This window comes from Rutidosis leptorrhynchoides, chromosome 5 (assembly GCF_046630445.1).
Source record: "Rutidosis leptorrhynchoides isolate AG116_Rl617_1_P2 chromosome 5, CSIRO_AGI_Rlap_v1, whole genome shotgun sequence".
NCBI classification, from domain to species: domain Eukaryota; kingdom Viridiplantae; phylum Streptophyta; class Magnoliopsida; order Asterales; family Asteraceae; genus Rutidosis; species Rutidosis leptorrhynchoides.
The window spans coordinates 312,224,933-312,245,646 of NC_092337.1; the positions used below are offsets into that span (position 1 = coordinate 312,224,933).

General features: G+C 38.4%; 1 protein-coding gene across 1 annotated transcript; it reads left to right on the plus strand.

Annotated features, from left to right (window-relative positions):
- Positions 1 to 739: 739 nt before the first annotated feature.
- LOC139848017 (uncharacterized) lies at positions 740 to 9,828 on the plus strand. The gene is made up of 6 exons (XM_071837758.1): positions 740 to 818; positions 917 to 1,164; positions 7,581 to 7,794; positions 8,843 to 8,928; positions 9,013 to 9,104; positions 9,327 to 9,828. Exons 1-6 carry the CDS (start codon positions 747 to 749, stop codon positions 9,563 to 9,565), a joined length of 951 nt encoding a protein of 316 aa, XP_071693859.1. The 5' UTR covers positions 740 to 746; the 3' UTR covers positions 9,566 to 9,828.
- The last annotated feature ends 10,886 nt before the right edge of the window (positions 9,829 to 20,714 follow it).

Genomic DNA, 20,714 nt, shown 5'->3' on the forward strand with positions numbered 1-20,714 from the left:
TTAGGGTTTAAAAATTAAGGTTTACTCACATATCCGTGAGTTCGTGAATATCCGTTTACATCCCTATGAGTCGTGAATATCCGTGTCAGTGGTTACTCGCATATCTTATATAAATTAAATATTTTATATGAGTTTCTATCATTATATCCAAATAAATTTTTTACAATATCGTTCAAAAAATTTTTTACTTATTATTTTCAAAAAAGTTGATTTTTTTGGTGAATATTCATATGGGATTGACACCTCTTATTTCACTCTGCAAAGGTTCTCTGTTAAATACACGCACACATCTATTTCATATTCCATTTCTCTTCTTCTTTCATTGTTCCTGTCATTTTCTTCTGTGTATTTTTTAGGCTTTTAATTCCCTTTTAATTCTTACTTTACGTCTTCGTTTTTCTATTTTTATTATTGCGTTTCCTTGGAGTAAAAGTTGGGCCTTTTCAAAATATAAGTATCTCGCCGGAGTACGTTTTTCCGGTGACAATCCACTCACCGACAAATAAACATATTTTCTATTATTGTCAAAATTTCATTATTTATTACTGTAACTATCTATCTAAGTCAATTAAAGCCAAATCAAATAGAGTATAAAAAAAAAATATAGCAATTTCATTAATACTTTAAAAGTCTTACCATTTTCCACCTTCTTAAATTCCACATTATTAATTCACTCAAATACAATTTTAGTTTTTTTTTTTTTTTTCTTTTTTCTTTTTTCTTTTTTAATTCTCTCTCAGAACAAAATGGTTTCATCAAACCTTGAATGCTTTCTGGAATCCACCACTCCTGTTGTTCCTTCTCAATTTCTATCAAAGGTTTGTTTCTGTTCAATCTGTTCAATCAATTAAATTAAATTAAAAGCAAAATTGTACGGTATCATTTTTAATTAATTTGAATTATGCTGTTTTTGTAGAGTGAGATAATGAACTTAAACAGATTATGGCATCCACGTGAAAAAGAAAATGTGGAATACTTTACATTAAGTGATGTATGGAATTGTTTTGACGAATGGAGTGCTTACGGCGCCGGAGTTCCGATCACCGTCGACGACGACGGTGATGATGATGATGATGATGATGATGAAACTATTATTCAGTATTATGTACCTTATCTATCTGCCATTCAAATCTTTACTAGCAATTCTTCTTTCAACTATTTAAGGTAATTATATTTAAATTCAGTTACAGAGTATTTGTTTTAATTACTAGCTCCTTCCTATTGAAAACATCCCTAATTTTATTTTGTTGTTTCGTTATGAATGTCGATTTTCTGTTTTTTAACAGGTCAAATTAAATATTAGTTAAATTAATAATATTTATTTGTGAAGAATAAAGTTGTGTTCAATATGCATATAGTCAACCAATTGCTTTGCGGGTAGTTCCTCAGGATTTGAAGAACTTGAGACCTCTAGGATTTTGACCAATTCAAATATTAATTAATGTATTTTACCACTAGCTCACTAAGCCACCACATCTGTGATTGGACCCCAATATTCATCTAGTAATATGTAAAATGTCTAAAACAGGCATAACTACTTAAAGTACATGAGAAAAGTTCAATATTGTTATAATTCAGTAGGCTTATAACTACCTTTAGTGGTTTGATTCTTGATGTTATAATTCAGTAGGCTTATAACTACCTTTAGTGATTTGATTCTTGATTAAGAATACTAATAATAAAGTGTAAGAACAAAGATGATAATGGAGAAAGAAAGAAACACTTTGTAAGTGTGTGAAATGGTGCAAGTTTAATGCTTGCATTCATGAGTATTTATAGCCTAAAATCTCAATATAAAAATACATACTTTGTGTACCAAAATTGACTATATGTATACACCAAAATTGACTATCCATATCTATATTATTATTATTATTATAACACTCCCCCTTGGATAGCAATTTTATTTTGTTGAAGATCAACTATAGATTACTGCCTCGTTAAAAACCTTGCTAAAGAAAACCCAGTGGGAAAAAACTTTAGCTAAGGAAAAAAGAGTGCAGCATGGAGTTGACTCCCCCTCAAGTAGACATCGCTTCAGCTGTTACATCTTTTGAACATGTCTCATGCCAATGTTATGAACGTGTGTTCTGAAAATAGCAGTTGGAAGTGCTTTCGTGAAAAGATCAGCAGAGTTTTTGCTGGATTGAACATATCTCATTTCAATCTCGTTGTCCTTAATGAGATTTTGAGTGTATGAGAAGAATCTAGGTGGTATGTGTTTTGTTCGGTCACTTTTGATATACCCTTCTTTCATCTGTGCTATGCAAGCTGCATTATCTTCATAGATAGTTGTTGGACTTTTATCGCGTTCTAGTCCACAAGAATCAGTAATGAGTTGTGTCATTGATCTCAACCAAAAACATTCTCGAGTAGCTTCATGTAATGCAATCACTTCGGCATGATTTGACGATGTAGCAACAAGTGTTTGTTTTTGAGAACGCCATGATATTGCAGTACCTCCATTTAGGAATACATATCCAGTTTGAGATTTAGCTTTATGTGGATCAGATAAATAACCTGCATCTGCATAACCAACCAAATCTTGTTTTGATTCGTTAGAATAAAATAATCCTAAATCAGTAGTTCCTCGAAGGTATCGAAATATGTGTTTGATCCCATTCCAGTGTCTTTTGGTAGGAGCAGAGCTGAACCTTGCCAACAAATTAACTGCAAAAGAAATGTCAGGTCTTGTACAATTTGTAAGATACATAAGAGCTCCAATTGCACTAAGATATGGTACTTCTGGTCCAAGAATGTCTTCTTGATCTTCACATGGACGAAATGGATCAGCTTCAACATTGAGTGATCTAACAACCATAGGAGTACTTAATGGTTTTGCCTTGTCCATATTGAAACGTTTCAAAATCTTTTCAGTATATGTTGTTTGATGTACAAGTAAACCATTAGGCATATGCTCAATTTGTAAACCAAGACAATACTTGGTTTTTCCGAGATCTTTCATTTCAAATTCTTTCTTTAGAAGTTGAATGGCTTCATGGATCTCTTTATTTGTACCTATGATGTTAAGATCATCAACATAAACAGCTATGATCACATATCCGGATGTTGTTTTCTTAATGAAAACACAAGGGCAAGTAAGATTATTTGTATACCCTTTGCTTATCAAGTAATCACTTAATCGGTTATACCACATACGTCCCGATTGTTTTAACCCATATAAAGATCTTTGTAATTTAATCGAATACATTTCTTTGGGTTTTGCATTTGATGCTTCTGGTACCTTAAATCCTTCAGGTATCTTCATATATATATCACTATCAAGTGATCCATATAGATAAGCAGTCACAACATCCATGAGATGCATTTCTAAATTTTTAGAAACTGCCAGACTGATTAAGTACCTAAAAGTAATTGCATCCATAACAGGAGAATAAGTTTCTTCATAATCAATTCCCGGTCTTTGAGAAAAACCTTGAGCTACAAGTCTAGCTTTATACCTTGTAACTTCATTTTTCTCATTTCTTTTTCGGACAAAAATCCATCTGTATCCTACAGGTTTCACATCTTTAGGAGTGAGAATGATGGATCCGAAAACTTTTCTTTTATTGAGTGATTCTAATTCAGCTCGTATTGCTTCTTTCCATTGAGCCCAATCATGTCTATTTTGACATTCAACCATAGATGTTGGTTCTGGATCATCATCATTATTCATGATGTCATATGCAACATTAAATGAAAATTTCTCATCAAGATTTTTCATTTCATTTCGGTTCCATAATATTTTTGAATATGCATAATTGATTGCAATTTCTGTATTGACATCATCAATCTCCTCTGCAGTAGGAGTACTGATTTGTGGTTCTTCTTGAACACTTTCTTTTACTTCATTATCAGCTGATTTTCTTTTTCGAGGATTTTTATCCTTTGAACCGATTGGTCTTCCACGTTTCTGACGTGGCAAAGATTCATGAGTGACGTTATTGCCAGCTTTTGGAATTTCAATTCGAGCTGGAGTATTTACTGCTGGTATATATGATTTTGTCACCGTTTTTGTATCTGTAAATGCATCAGGCAATTGATTTGCAAGTTCTTGTATATGCATTATCTTTTGAACTTCTGTCTCGCATTCTTTTGTGCGAGGATCAAGATACTTTAATTGAGGTTCACACCATGAAACATCATTTTCTTTATTTTTCATTTCTCCCCCTAATCTAGGGAACAATGTTTCATTAAAATGACAATCAGCAAAACGTGCTGTAAAAACGTCACCTGTCATAGGTTCAATATACCTTAATATTGAAGATGTTTCATATCCAACATATATTCCCAACCTCCTTTGAGGACCCATTTTTGTACGTTGTGGTGTCGCAATTGGAACATACACTGCACAACCAAATGTTCTAAGATGGGAAATATTTGGCTCTTGACCAAAAGCAAGTTGTAGGGGGGAATATTTATGACTTGCACTTGGTCTGATGCGAATCAATGCAGCAGCATGTAAAATTGCATGACCCCATATAGATACAGGGAGTTTTGTTCTCATTATCAATGGTCTAGCGATTAACTGTAAACGTTTAATCAATGACTCGGCTAAACCATTTTGTGTATGCACATGAGCAACAGAATGTTCAACAACAATTCCTATAGACATGCAATAGTCATTAAATGCTTGAGATGTAAATTCACCAGCATTATCAAGTCTCACCCTTTTAATGGTGTAATCAGGAAAATGAGCTCTCAATTTAATAATTTGGGCAAGAAATTTTGCAAATGCCACATTACGGCTTGATAACAGACAAACATGAGACCATCTGCTAGATGCGTCTATTAGAACCATGAAATATCTAAATGGTCCACATGGTGGATGAATTGGTCCACATATATCACCTTGAATTCTTTCAAGAAACATTGGTGATTCTTTCTCAACCTTAAGTGGTGAGGGTCTAGTTATCAATTTTCCAAGAGAGCAAGATGTACATGGAACCATTGTATCATGATGGATTTTTCTATCCTTTAGTGGATGTCCATGAGTACATTCAATAATCCTTTTCATCATTGTTGATCCTGGATGGCCTAATCTGTTATGCCATAAACTGAATACACCAGGATCAATATATTTTTCGTTAACTACCATATGTATTTCTGGTACATTTATATGTGTATAATGTAATCCAGAACTAAGTCTTGGCAGTTTTTCAACCACATGACTCTTGTCAGTGATACTTAAATATTTCTCATTTTCTGTTGTCACTGACTGATAATCATACCCGTTAAGGTATATGTCGGAGAAACTCAATAAATTTCTGCTTGACTTGGGAGAAAATAAGGCATCATTTATTAAAAATTTTGTACCATTTGGTAGTATGAAATTTGCCTTTCCTATCCCTTTTATCAAGTTAGCAGGTCCTGATATTGTATGTATAGTTCCTTCCGTTGGTTTTAGATCAATAAAATATTTCTCGGATTTAAGTATAGTGTGTGTAGTTCCACTGTCTGCTATACAGAGATCTCCACCACTTGATTGATGTTGTATTCCAGCAAAATTCATATTGAACTTCATATATAAGAAATAAATAGTGAGTACATTAATATTACACAATATTTTAAACGCAAATAGATAGTACTGAAACATTTAGCAAACATAATGACAAAGACAGACGATATTAAATCGTTTATTTTTCAAAAGACACACAACTTAAACATTCAAGAAATCTTCATATAAATCAGATGGTTTCTCAGTGACTGTTGGATCAATATTATCCACAAAATTTACTTCCTTTTCTTTACCTTTCAGCGAATCCTGATACATCTTAACAAGATGTTTAGATGTTCGGCAAGTATTAGCCCAGTGGCCCATTCTACCACATCTGTAGCAAGATTCTTCAGAATTTTTAAAAGAATTTTCTTCAACATCTTGTTTAATGGGCTTGTTTTGTGGTTGATATTTATATTTTCGTGGATTACTATTTCTTTGACCACCACGGCCACGACCACGACCACGTCCACGCCCATTACCATTACCATAAGGATGGTTTCTACCATAGTTATGGCTTTTGGCATGATGATGGTGATGGTTATTATAACCACGACCTTGCCCGCGTCCTTGTCCCTGTTTATAATTATTTGCAGTATTTGCTTCAGGGATTGCAAGTGTACCAGTAGGACGGGATTGCTGATTTTTCATTAATAGCTCATCATTTTGCTCTGCAACTAAGAGATATGAATTAAGTTCAGGATATGTTTTGAACTTTAGCATTCTCAAATTTCTTTGCACTGTGATGTTTGCAGCATTCATTGTGGAGAAAGTTTTCTCCATCATGTCTGCATCACTAATTTCATGTCCACAGAATTTAAGTTGTGAACATGTATTATACAGAGCTGAGCTGTATTCATTTACTTTCTTAAAGTCTTGGAACCTTAATGTTCTCCATTGTTCCATTGCAGCTGGAAGTAAAATTTCTCTTTGATTATTGAATCTGCTTTTGAGACCTTCCCATAAAACATGGGGATCTTCTACAGTCACATAATTATTTTGTAAGCATTCATCAATATGTTGATGAATAAAGCAACATGCCGTAGCTTGTTCTTTTTCAGAACAAGTGTTGTTTTCATTTATGGTTTCAAGAATGCCCATTGATTTAAGATGCATTTTTACTTTTATAACCCATGGCATGTAGTTGTTTCCAGTTGATTCTAAAGGAGTAAATTTAAGCTTTTCCAGATTCGACATTTTCTATTATCAAAAATTAAAACAAACATCATGATAAATTAGAGTCAATTTATATTCATAAGTATATAAACATTAAACATAAATTTAATATAACATAAATGATAAGTAGGTGACAGTGTCGACCATGTGTAAGCAATCATAAATAAATGTTATATAACAAAAATATAAATATTAGTAAACATAAATGAAAATTTGGCGACAGTGTCGACCATATATTTTTTCAGGTGGTATAACCGACCTATATCATTCTGGTGGTATAACCGACCATATATCATTTTGGTGGTATAACCGACCATATATCATTTTGGTGGTATAACCGACCATATATCATTTTGGTGGCAGAGCCAACCATATTTAGTATTAAGATTATCGTGCTGATAACGTGTTATAATTCAGTAGGCTTATAACTACCTTTAGTGGTTTGATTCTTGATGTTATAATTCAGTAGGCTTATAACTACCTTTAGTGATTTGATTCTTGATTAAGAATACTAATAATAAAGTGTAAGAACAAAGATGATAATGGAGAAAGAAAGAAACACTTTGTAAGTGTGTGAAATGGTGCAAGTTTAATGCTTGCATTCATGAGTATTTATAGCCTAAAATCTCAATATAAAAATACATACTTTGTGTACCAAAATTGACTATATGTATACACCAAAATTGACTATCCATATCTATATTATTATTATTATTATAACAAATATAAAGTTTTATAACTAAAGTAATGTAATTTTGACCCGGAAGACTTTTGATGATATTAGGTGTAATTTGTACTTTTTATTTTATTTTAATGTAATGTAAATTGATTATTTGATATTATGTATTACTCCCTAGCTAGTACAACTCAATAGTGTAACGACATTATGCACTTCCATTTTGTACAGGGAAGAAACTGATTCTGAAACGAGAGATTCGTTTAGTGATACATTTAGTGACGAGAGTGAGTGTGAGAAGTTGTCAAGATGGGACGGATGTTCATCGGATGAAGGTGTGTTTGATCATGACACACCATTTCACTTGAACGATCGATTGGGTCATTTATACTTTCAATACTTTGATAGATCAACTCCTTATGGGCGAGTTCCTCTTATGGATAAGGTAATAATAATTATATAATGGTCGTGTCTGGTTGGTATTACTTGCCTAGCATTCTGATAAGTTCTATTCTTGATGTATTCTTGCTTAAAGTGGTTCTCCTAAACCACATGTACATTTGTTGTTATTAATATTATTGCCTTTCAAAAAAAAAAAAAAATAATAATTATATAATAAAATTTAAATAATGTACAAGTTATTTTCGCTATATATACTAGTTTTTCTTTTAAAAAAGCAAGTTCCCCATCCTACAATTGAGCTTTTTGGGGCGTTTTATATGGAAAACAAGGATCTTTTAAGTATATGTTTAAAAATCGTCACTAACCAAAACAACTTGTGTGTAGGTAACGACTACCACGAGCATTGATTTCGTGGGAAATATTGTTTTTACGTTTACAACATGCATATCTTGATTGTTATGCTCATATGAACAACCTTTGCATTCAAAATCAGTACTTTTGCAACATAATAATTGATTTGGCATGTAATTTATATAGTAATTTTTTTTATTTTCACCGTTATTAAAATTTGATTATCAATTTGACCGAGATTTTTATGATATATTTCATATTTGGGTACATTCATGGAAATAGATATTATTGTGAAATACAAGAATCTATGTGTAAGTGGTTATATTATCTATTTTGGGAAGGTATATTGTTATGAAAAATGACATAAGCTGATAAAATAAATACAGAACTACAATATACAATTTTAGACCAGATCTTTGTTATGTCATGCTATTACGTTGTCAAAAATACTAAGCAAGTTTGATCAGTATTTCTTTCTTTTTTTAGTTTTCTTGTCTAATTTGCTTAGTTTATTTTGCCCTCTTGTACAAATATGCCCATGCTTTCTAGCACACACGTTTTTGTTTTTGATAGGGTCTGTTGTTGGTTGCTTGTAGTATTTAACGAAGTTTCCGCGTGAATCATGCTGACGTGGCTGATTTTATCAAACAGCTTCTCATAATATCTCAAGCATGTCATTTTACCCCCTTACCCTTTGTCTAATTAACCTTTTTATCATGTTTTTGTGTTTTTTTCTATAGGTTTGCACATTATCTAAAAAATTCCCTGGATTAATGTCTTTACGAAGTGTTGATCTTTCGCCAGCTACTTGGATGGCAGTTGCTTGGTATGTATCTTGTAATTTCCAAATTATGTTATATAACGTTAATGTAGAAGTGTCCGTTAAATTGTTTGTATATACATGTTTCAGGTACCCAATATATCACATTCCAATGGGAAGGACAATAAAAGACTTGTCGACATGTTTCTTGACATATCATACCCTCTCGTCATCATTTCAAGGTACATACGACATTATTTTGTAGCATTTAAAACGAGTAAATGGATAAGATTTCAGACTAAAGGAGTATTTTATACTCAGATGTATGCGGTCTATCCAAATATCCCATGACCCTTTCCGTCTTTTTTCTTTTGTCACCCCAATATATGAAATTATTTTGTAGAGTTTTCCTTCTTTTAATTATTATAATTGGAACTTAGCTACCGAATACTTTATTGATATAGATATGGATATTGAAGACGCCAAAAATGGATTCTCAAATACAAATAGAAAAGAAGAGGAAGGAATCCGTCTTCCGCCATTTGGATTGGCGACTTACAAAATGCAAGGGGACGTGTGGGTCTCGAGTACGAAGGACCAAGAGAAGCTAGCTTCACTTGTGAGCATTGCTGATTCTTGGTTGAGACAATTAGGTGTTCAACACCATGATTTTAACCACTTTACAGGCCATCGTCGCGGTTAAAAACTAACTACATGAAAGAATGAAACCATACTCAAACCCATAAGTTAGTGCGGATTTGATTTTCAACCCATTTGACAAAGAGGAAGCTATCTTTAGATGGCACATGGTTTTGGCCCAGAGTGTTGACTTTTTTTCTTCTAGTTTTTGTCTTGCTGATCTGGTCAGCCTTACCCTTTTAGTTTTATAAAGGCATGTTCTAGTTTTTTGAAGAGTTCTTTTGAATAGAAAAGGAATATTGTACATCGATAAATATAATGAAAGCTCATTAGATTTTACTAATTTTGTTGTATTAACTTAAACATGATAGTTAAGTTATTATAGTCTGCTAAATTAAGAATTTAAAATCACATGTACAAATATTTATATTACTACCCATCTAAATACCAAAGGGCTTATAGCCTAGCAGTACTCGATGAGCTTTTTAGCTAGAAAAAGGTTGGTGGTTCAAGCCTTGTCGTGAACAAATTCGTTGCTAACTTCATGTTAGTGAGTTTGCCTCTACTGTCTAAATGTTAGTATTGAGTGTTAATTATTGATGATACTAGTAAGTTGGTCGGCATTAGATAATATCAACATCAGACCAGATCATAGAAGGTATAACTGTGAAGGTTAATATTATATTCCATTAAATAAATAATATATTAATCATCATCCAAATCATAATCATAAAAGAAAGTATTGACTTTATCTTGTGATAGTGGAGAAAAATTCACGATGTTCATTCGTACAAGTGGTTATGCTACCGGAAAGGGGTGGAGCTTAATTATGGGGAAGCTGCCCGTTTCTAGAAAACGTCCGACAAATACAGTCACCCCGAACAGAGGAAAAACCCTCCGACATAAATTTCAAAGTGATCACGCGCAGTATCTATTTCAGAATGGCAGAATATAAGCTTACTTTTACCCTCTCTCAGGGCTGGCTTGCCGTGTACCCGGGGTTTACCTGCGGTGGGGGGTCAATGTGCTCTGGCCCATAGTGGGGTTCCTCGTAAAAAAAAAAAAAAGTAAATTTATGCTCCTAAATATGAGAGGAACGCGCTATCCTTATCACTTTAAAGTTGGTGTGCTTCTCATTATACGTAGTAATAAGATTACAAATAACGAGGTGTCACCAGCTATATTTAACGAGGATTTGCCATCTTTGACGCCCACTAATGCCCCTAACGTGACGTTAGAGCTGACGCCGACGGGGCGTCAGTCAGGCTTGTGACGGAAAAAAGGCGTCAACTCCATATGTCACGCGATTATTGGTTGTCTGAAGACGAAGTTATTGTTAAACTCATTCAAGAATATTTTCTAGATAAGCCCGAGCCCGAGCGTATTCCAAGACCTTGAGGTTACTTTCCACGGAGCGAGAGGTTGGCGATCAATGTTTGTGGGATGATTATTTTTGTGAGACGCCAAAATATACGTCCACACAATTTAAAAGACGTTTCGTATGTGGTGTCAATTATTCCTCCGAATTGTGCAAGGTATAACTAATTTCTCTAGTAATGATATTCCTGATGGTATATATATCTAGATTGGTCAACACTAGTCAAAGGGTGGTCGTGTCTATATGAGCTAAGGGCTAAATTCATTAGATTTCAGACAAGTGATCGAAAGGATATAGAGAGGACATTAGGGGTACTACATGGTCGATTTTATATTCTAAGGACACCTTCACGTACTATGAGTGTGAACAGGATGCAGAGAGTATTGGGTGGTTGTGTCATATTACATAATACGCTTCAAGAAGAAATGGATTCACACTTTGTCAGTGGGAGGAAGATATGATTACCGAAGATGTGAAGAACCTTCCTCAAGGGATAATAAATAGAGTGTTGGTTAAAAAAATTGTCACGTCAATATTCAAATGTTAAATGCACATGATTTAATGATGACAATAAATCCATATATGTATAAGTATAGTAATGATGTGCATAGCTGCACATCCATTACGCAACATCCTAATGGCACGCATCACCCCACAATAATAGCGCAAGACCGTATTAATGTGCTTGCTATGCACGCCAGCTGTTTAAGGCTTAATGATATGCCCTCGACGTCGGTCACGCAGTTTAAATATGGCCTCACCCAAAAAGTGCACACAAAGCCAGAAGTGCACGATGGTGACACTAAAGCAAAAAGGACACTGTGGCAGGTTGGTATGATCGACATGGCATAACCTGAAATCGTGTGCACTACCTGAAATCGTTGAGTGTGCACACCCTGAAATCGCTGAGTGTTTGAGGGAGGTGTTCCGGTTGCGCGGGTTAGCTGGAAGGGGATACACTTGAGAGTATTCTTGTGGGTGAAATGGAATGTAATTCCAGAGTTGGTTTTTTGTTTCTTGTTCAAGTTACTTCTATTTATACTCGTGAGCTTTTGTCCATTAGTGCCACGTAAGGGGACAAAGGATATGTTGGTGCCACGTTGTATTATCTCCGTCCTTTTATTCCAAAAAGCTGTAAAAGTGCTGCCATTATTTTAGTGTTGTCCCCTTTATACCCCGCTGTCCTTTTCTAGCCGTCCTGCGATGTCAGGATCGTATCGTGCTGCCACAGGTGTCATTTCTTCTTTAGTGTCGGCATAGTACATTTCTAGCCTTATTCGTGTCCTAAATATGGCATCATGTTTAAACTGTGCGACCAACGTTTGTGGGTTAATTATCAAAGCACGATTAGATGGCGCATTAGCCAGCGCATGAATATGACCCTGCGCGATTATATAGGACGATGCGGCCGATGCGCGCTAATATGATATTGCGCAAATAGATGTGCAACTATGTGCATCATTAAGTCCCCCATTTCTATATTGCGCGCAATTTATTGCGTGTAGAACTCTAATTGTGACATACAGTGCTTTAGAGAAGTGCATTTAATGCAAGGAATCGCGTGTGATGCAGAACTTCAGTTATGAAGTATAGTGCGCTATAGAGGTGCATTTAATGCTAGGGTGGTTTTTACGGCTTGTCAGTCTGTCACACATGAGAGGCTGTCAACTCAACCGTCACCCTTGCACGGTTACTGTTGCGTTTCTTTGTTGGATTTGCGACACGTGTACGGTGGCGACGTGTTTTCCTTCTCCCCACATTTTCCAAAATTTCCCTAATATACCCCCATTAACTTCATGAGATCTTTCATCGCCTATGCAACTTCTTCTTCCTCCTTTATTGTGCAATCGATAAGACGCTTTTTACAACTTTCTTCGCTTTCTCCTCAAACGATCATTAGGTTAGGCCTTTCTTTCCCACCTTCCTTTTTTCTACGAAAATTATGTCTTCTTCTACTTCTACTACCGAAAGCAAGAACGTCGATGAGATCTCTTTTGTGATCACTTGCCAGGATCTAGAGGAGATCATGAGGGGTTATCCTCCTCTTCGTGCTTTAAACCCTATTCTCCCTAGTGACGAGCAACACGCTCATGCCCCTCCTACCAACAAAGTAGCCATATACTCGAAGGTGATGCAATACGGTAACCTTCAATATCCACCTACCTCCTTCTTCTTATCTGTTCTTCATCATTTTGGCATTGGTGCTGGGCAGCTCCACCCATACAGCGCCTGTAAACTATCTCTCTTTGAGATGTGGTGTAGGGTACAAAACTTTGCCCATACAGTGAACCTATTCAGGAATGTCTATTCCTATCAGGCGCATGACAACAGCTGGTTCTCGTTTCGAGAGCGTGTGAAGTTTGCTCAGCGCACGAAGGCGGGTATGCGCGAAAAGTGGAAGAATTCCTTCTTCTATGTTGACAACTCCTTTATCCCCAATACCTGCGCAAACGTGCGCGTGTGGCATTCTGGTGTTAGTAGGGATTTGAACGATAAGCCTACCATGACACCTGAAGAGGAGCATATATTCAATATATGCAAGGGGAAAAAGCTCTCGGTGCGTACATACACGATTGACATTCTTCGTGTCGGTCAAATATGTAGTTATCCTACCATCGCGCCAATGTTGTTGTACAAAGGGCAGGGTATGACGACTAGCACATGTTATCTTTATAATTCCTAGTGTAGATATTTATTAACTACACATACTAACTATACTGTGTCTGTTTTGTAGTGATGCCGGTCCTTACTATGCTCCAGGATGAGGAACTTGATGAGATTACTGCCCATCACGGGGGCGAGGAGATCGAGGGACATCAAGATGAGGGAGATTCCATCCCTGATATCGGTGCAGAGGGCAATGTTCCTCCTTCTGGTGCCGAGTCTCGCGCGCCCGTGGGTGGTGAGCCTTTTGTGGAAGAGGAGTTTTCACACACAGACGTGGAATCCAGCGACCATGATACAAGGGATCTCATTCTTCCTATTGTTAGCCAAGGTGATTCGGCTATCCAGGGTGTTTCTTCCCATAAGAATAAGAAGCACAAGCATTCGGCTAAGAGTGGGGAGAAATCCTACAAGAAGAAGAAGAAGAAGACGTCTAGTAAGCGTACTTCTTACAACTCATTGTTATATCGACTTGATGCTTGGTTTACTAATGCTTGACTTCATCTTTTCTATATTGTACAGAAGGTGTTGAGGGCCCGCATCGCCCTCCTCAGGATGTCCTTTGCAGTTTAACAAGTTGGTGGAGTTTTGGAGGTTCCATCTGGAGCTGTCGCGACCCAGCTAAAGTTTCTGATGGACTATACCCCTGCGCGCGCAATGAAGTTGTTCAAAATGGAGAATCCAGTGGCAGATCTGTACATGGATGTGCAGACAACGCTCACCATGTTTTTTTGTGACGCCTCCCGGATTCAGGAAAAGTACGGGTTGCTGAAGAAGGAGTCCAGCTCTAGGCAGGAGGCCCTGAGCATGCAGGAGGCGTGCGAATGCCTCAACAAGCTTCATGATGAGGTGAAGGCGGCACAGGAGGCTTGTACTAACACAAAGGCGGCAGTTGCTCTAGCGTCTTTTGAGAAAGAGACGATTGCCAAGGAGCTTGATTTTGTCAAGGCGGAGAGGGATCAACTGAAAACTGCCAACGCCAATCTCAGCAAAGCTGCTGAGCAACATTCCGCGCAGCTCAAGGAACTGGATGAGTTGCGCAAGTACGCTTGGGATCAATTCTTCACTTTGAAGCTCAGGCGTTACAACTCACCCGCCATGAATGATGCACATAATAGAGCTGCGGACACCATGCAGGCAGCCAAGAGGTACAAGTTCTGGAGGTTTTTGAGGAAGCATATTGCACTTCCTGTTACTCCGCCACTTGCTGTAGCTGAGAGGATGCCTTCAGATGCTGCTGTGGAGGAAAAATATGTTGCGCTAGCGCTAGAGCAGGTGGATGTGCCCAACCTTGTTGCTATGATGCAAAGCGATAATGCTACCACCGAGCAGCTACTAAATGCTGTCTTGTAGTTTTTATGTTTATGTATTGTGCACGCACTGCACTTTTTTGCAATGAACACTTGATGAAATGAAGAATTTTGTTCTTTTAAGTAATGTTTCTTGTTGCTCGTGTTATTACTTTTATTACTTATATTCAAATATTGTGCATGCATGATACCAGGTACAGACTTGCGTTTGTAAATTGTGGTGACACCAATTGTGCGCATATTGACGTAATCATTTCAAGCAAGTTATGTGCGTGGCTTAAACAAGTTAAATTTATTAATCGTATATCATACTCAAGGCATGTCAGTGCGTGGTTTATCATATATGTTGTTGTGCACACAACATAGACTTAAATCACGCACCGTAATAGCTGCGCATCGAGAGTCTTCTAAGTGCCCCAACACTTAGGACTATGGTTAAGGGCGACCAACCCTATCGCTTATAGTCATGACTTGCAGATCTCGTATTCTGCTCGGGTGTGACTAGGACAAACCAATGTCCGTCACCTTCCGGTAATAAAATCTAGCTTGTCGCCAAACAAACTTCTGCCGAGCGGGGATTAGAGAAAACACCCCTTCAAAGGCAAGAGTGCGTGGGGTATTCGCGACCGTACGCACCAGTCCCAGTTAAAGAGCTACTTTGCATTATATATGGCACAAAGATTTTTTGCTGACAAAATCTTAGAGAATAAAAGTATCATAGGCGCATTGCCAAGACTGATTACAATAGCTTTTTTCTGCTAATGCAGTTACATAGATAGTACGATGGTTTTCTTCTAGGAACAACATATGAAAAACATGGCTTTAATTACAAAGACCCTGAACACGTCCTCGCATATGTTGTGCGCCATTTTATTGCTAAACATCGCGATTCCCATCATCCTTTGCTCACGTAGTCGGGTTGTTTTCTTTTTCAACTTCTACTGCCTTGTTCCTTGGGACCTGTTTAGACCAGTTCAATATTTTTTGTAAATCAACGAATGCGCGAGGATATACGTTAATGTGCATTTAAAACGTATGTCTTGTGTTTCAGATTGTACAAGATTGTGCTCATTTAAATACAGTAAGCGTGCTAAACTGTTTGCGCGTTTAAGCATCTATTCAGATCAAGTAACCATCTTATAATCGCGGAATCAACAATTAGTAAAATACCCGATCGTTACTGCTTTCTGGCGATTTTGACATCATCGCCGCAACTCCAGCTTTTGTGGGAAACTTGAACAATCTATGCGTGATGGAGAGCACTGCCTCAAACTTCTGCAATGACGGGTACCCCAACAGCACATCATAGCCTGATGCTGCATGCACGATGCTAAACTGCACTTTCTTGTTTCACCTTTTCGCCCAATTATCATCATCTTCGAGCTGTAGTTTGACTTCCAAGGTTCCCAGGGTCAGCAGTGGGTCACCAGAGAGCCCTTAGAACCTACCTTTCGACAGCTTTAACTTAAGCATGAGTTTACGCGGAAGTTTTTGGAAGTATCGTTCAAACATGATGTCGGCGCTGCTGCCAGTGTCCACGCAAAGGTGCCCGATCTTGAGTCTTAATTCCGAAAAACATCCACCAATCACAATGAGGTCGCTATTAGCTTCTTGAACTTTGCTGGTTGAAAACGGGACCTGCATGTATTCCCGAGAGTGCGCAGGTATTTTTCTCGCAATGCTACGCTCCTTTGTGATAACATGGATTATCTTATCTTGCTCATTTCCTTGTTTTCGTCATACTCTTCCTTTAGTGATTGTTCTTTAGGCTCCTTCAAGTGCCGAAACTCACCTTGCTTCAAACACGCAACTACCTTATTTGTCAACGCATTTCATCTGTCAGTCTCATGCCCATAATCATCATGAAAATCGGAGAACTTGAACTTGTCGTGCTTTGCATATTCCTTCATTCACATTGGCATGTCAAAAGTCTGAGAGGTCAGTTTTGTCGTAAGAATTTCTTTGGGGCTTTCCGCCAAGTTTTTGATGAGCGTTGGGTTGTGTTCCCGGTCTCTATTTAGCAAATTTTGCCATAATTGTGAGTGGCGCTCTCTACAGATTCCATGAATGAATCCGGAAACTTTCTGTGATTCCACCAAATTGGGAATGCGCGCGACTTCTCGACTGTACCTATCGATAAACTATCCCACATATTCTCCGCGTCTTTGTTTGATGTGATGACATTAGACATAAGTCCTCCTAGGCGCTGTCATGTTGTGAAGATGGGGGCAAGAAGCGTTCTACCAAATCAGGATAAGCGATTACGAGCGGTGCGGGTAGGTTGTTGAACCATTGATGCGCTATTCCCTCGAGAAGGGGAGGAAATTCTGCGCATTTTGTTCCATCAGCCCACCTTTGATTGCGAGCAATGCTCTCACATTTCTGCAAGATATTATCAGGATCTGAAAGTCCATCGTAGTATCCTAACGTAAGCAGGATTTTGGGCAAGATAGTGGGAATGTAGTTAAGTATGTGAGACACAAACTTTTCAGAAGTGGGTGTGGTCTCAAAGTTAGGCTTAACACTGACTCCCTTCATGCCCGCAGAAAAGTTTCTAACCATGAGCTCTGCCTTTCCTGGTTGCTCAAAATCTTTGACCATATCATCTGGTGCAGCTTTCATTAGCGAGTAGATCAAATTAACTTGGTTTTGGGCGCGCTCTTCAAGTGTTCAAGTGCTTGGAGTAGAGTTTGACACTACGTTGAGAGGTGTCTGCTGGGAGACATAGACTGTTGGAGTTAAGCGTGGTTATGCTAATGGTGCTTTCTGATACAACTCTGAGTTTAGCTGAGTGCTTTGAATGTTCAACTCTTGCGTGTCAATGCCCAATTTTTGCAAAGCTTATATTGCTCTGGCCAGTGTAGTGGGTGTGCGTGGTTCGATACTTGAGAATTCAGCGGTAGTACCGTGCGCAGAGGACCCGAATGCGCCAACATAGATGGGAATGGTTCCCACGTATGTGGTGTTCGCCGCCCATGGTATCGGTCGTGTATTTTCTGGGATTTTGAAGCCCTGAGTAGGAGTCTCCGGTGAGGGAGGAAGGATAGTTCTGGTTGGTAGTGTACTTGTGCCGCTGCTCGTCTGTGTCCCCACAGGTTTGGATACGCGCGGTGCCTGTGGACATGCCAGAACTGCCTTTGAAGTCCTTGGTTGACTTGTCATTTCTTTGCGATACGTTTAAAGTTACCTGGGACTGAAACACACATACAGAAAGAAACGTTTGAATGTAAAGAACTTCAAGGAATTTTTTTTAACATAACCTTTTAACTTAGAGTCCCACGGATGGCGCCATTTGATCAAGCATAAAATGGTCGAAGGGGTTCGGTTCATGAGAGATCAACAATAAGATGGGTTTAATGGTTTTTCGAGTTTAACTATCCGGTCCGGAGTACCGTGAATAATTATCATACGAGATGATGATCTCAGAAAGGGTGGTTAAACATAACCCACCATCATCCGGGTTAACCGGAGTTGATGGCCCAAGGGCGATGTTAGGTTTTATGTCGTGTGCACTACCTGAAATCGTTGAGTGTTTGAGGGAGATGTTTCGGTTGCGCGGGTTAGCTGGAAGGGGATACACTTGAGAGTATTCTTGTGGGTGAAATGGAATGTAATTCCAGATTTGGTTTTTTGTTTCTTGTTCAAGTTACGTCTATTTATACTTGTGAGCTTTTGTCCCTTAGTGCCACATAAGGGGACAAAAGGATATGTTAGCGCCATGTTGTATTGTCTCCGTCCTTTTATTCCAAAAAGCTGTAAAAGTGCTGCCATTATTTTAGTGTTGTCCCCTTTATACCCTGTTGTCTTTTTCTGGCCATCCTGCGATGTTAGGATCGTATCGTGCTGCCACAGGTGTCCTTTCTTAGTTTCGCCATAGTACATTTCTAGCCTTATTCGTGTCCTAAATATGGCGTCATGTTTAAACTGTGCGACCAACGTTTATGGTCCTATTATCAAAGCACGATTAGATGGCGCGTTAGCCAACGCATGGATATGATCATGCGTGATTATATAGGGCGATGCGGGCGATGCGCGTTAATCTGATATTGCACAAATAGATGTGTAACTATGCGCATCATTAAGCGGTACGAGTGCATTGCCAACAAGAACTACTTTCCCTCCTTCCCCAGAAACTTCGGCACAAGGTTTCAAAACTCCCGAGACTACGCGACCAATACCGTGGGCAGCGAGCACCACCTACGTAGGAACCATTCCTATCTATATTTGCGCATCTGCATCATCCACGTATGGTACTAATGCCAAGCTTTTGAGTATTGATTCACGCATACCCACCATACCTACTAGCGCAATAAAAGCCTTACAGAAGATGGGTTTTGACATGCAAGAGTTGAACATCCAGAGCACTCAACTGAATTCAGGGTTGTATCAGATGACGCCGCCAATATAATCGCGCTCGACCCCAACATTCTATGTATCTCAGCAGACACCTGTAAAGCCATGTCGAACTCCGCGCCAAGCACTCAAACGCTTGAAGAACGCGCCCAAAACCAGGCTAACTTGATTTACTCATTGATGAAGGCTGCACCAGATGATATGGTTATGGAAGGCAGGACTAATGGTCAGGAACCTATATGCAGGGTTGAAGGGAATTAATGTTAAACCAACGTTTGAGACCATGCCTACTTCTGAAAAGTTTGCGCCTCACATACTTAACTACATCGCCACAACACTACCCGTAATCCCGCTTACATTGGGATACTATGATGGACTTTCAGATCTAGATGACTTCTTGCAGAAGTATGAAGGTATAGCCCGCAACCAAAGGTGGGAAGATGAAACCAAGTGCGCCGAGTTCCCTCATATCCTTGAGGGAATAGCGCGTCAATGGTTTAACAACTTGCTTGCGCGACTCATCATTTCCTACAATGATTTGAGGGAACGTTTCTTGCTCAATTTTCATAATATGAAGGCATCCAGAAGAACTCACGTCGAATGTCATGACATCAAAAAAGGGCGTGGAGAGTCTATGGGACAGTTTGTTGATAGGTACAGCCGAGAGGTAGCACACATTCTAAATCTGGCAGAATCACAAAAGGTTTCAGGTTTCATTCACGGAATCTGTAGAGAGCATCACTTGTAGTTATGGCAGAAATTGCGAAAAAGGCCACCACAGACATTAGCAGAAACCATCAGAGAAGCGCAAGAGCACTTGCGCGCAGCTGAAGACACCATACGATATTCAGGTTACGGGAATAGTCATGGAAGGTGCGACGACCATGACTCACATAGAGGAGGGCGCAACTCGCACAACTCTCACAGGGTATACTAGGATACTGGTCCCTATCAGCACAACAATGACAACCGTCGTGGGCACATCCATGGACATCATGGCAGTAACAATCAGCAAAACAGGAACCGGGAGCACAACCAAACGCTCATCAAAAACTTGGCAAAGAGTCTTAAAGAAATTCTTGCAACAGAACCGATATCACAGACCTTTGGCAGGCCTGCACGCATGTCTAAATACGCAAGGCATGATAAATCCAAATTATGTGATTTCCATGATGACTACGGACATGAGACTAACATGTGTAAAGCATTGACAGACAAGGTGGTTTCATGTTTGAAGTGAGGTGAGCTTCAACACTTGAAGGAGAATAGGGAGTAATCGCGCAAATAAGAGTATGATGGAGACAAGGCAAAGGGGCAAGATAAGGTAATCTATGTTTTCACGAGAGAACGAGCTACAATGTGATCAAGGCCTGCGCGCTCCTGGGAAAACTTGCAGGTCTCTTTCCCATCTGTCGAAGCTTACAGAGCCTAGTCTGATCTCGTCATAGTTAGAGGATACTTGCCCAAGTGTGGACTCAAGATCAAGAATCTTTGCGTGGATACTGGCA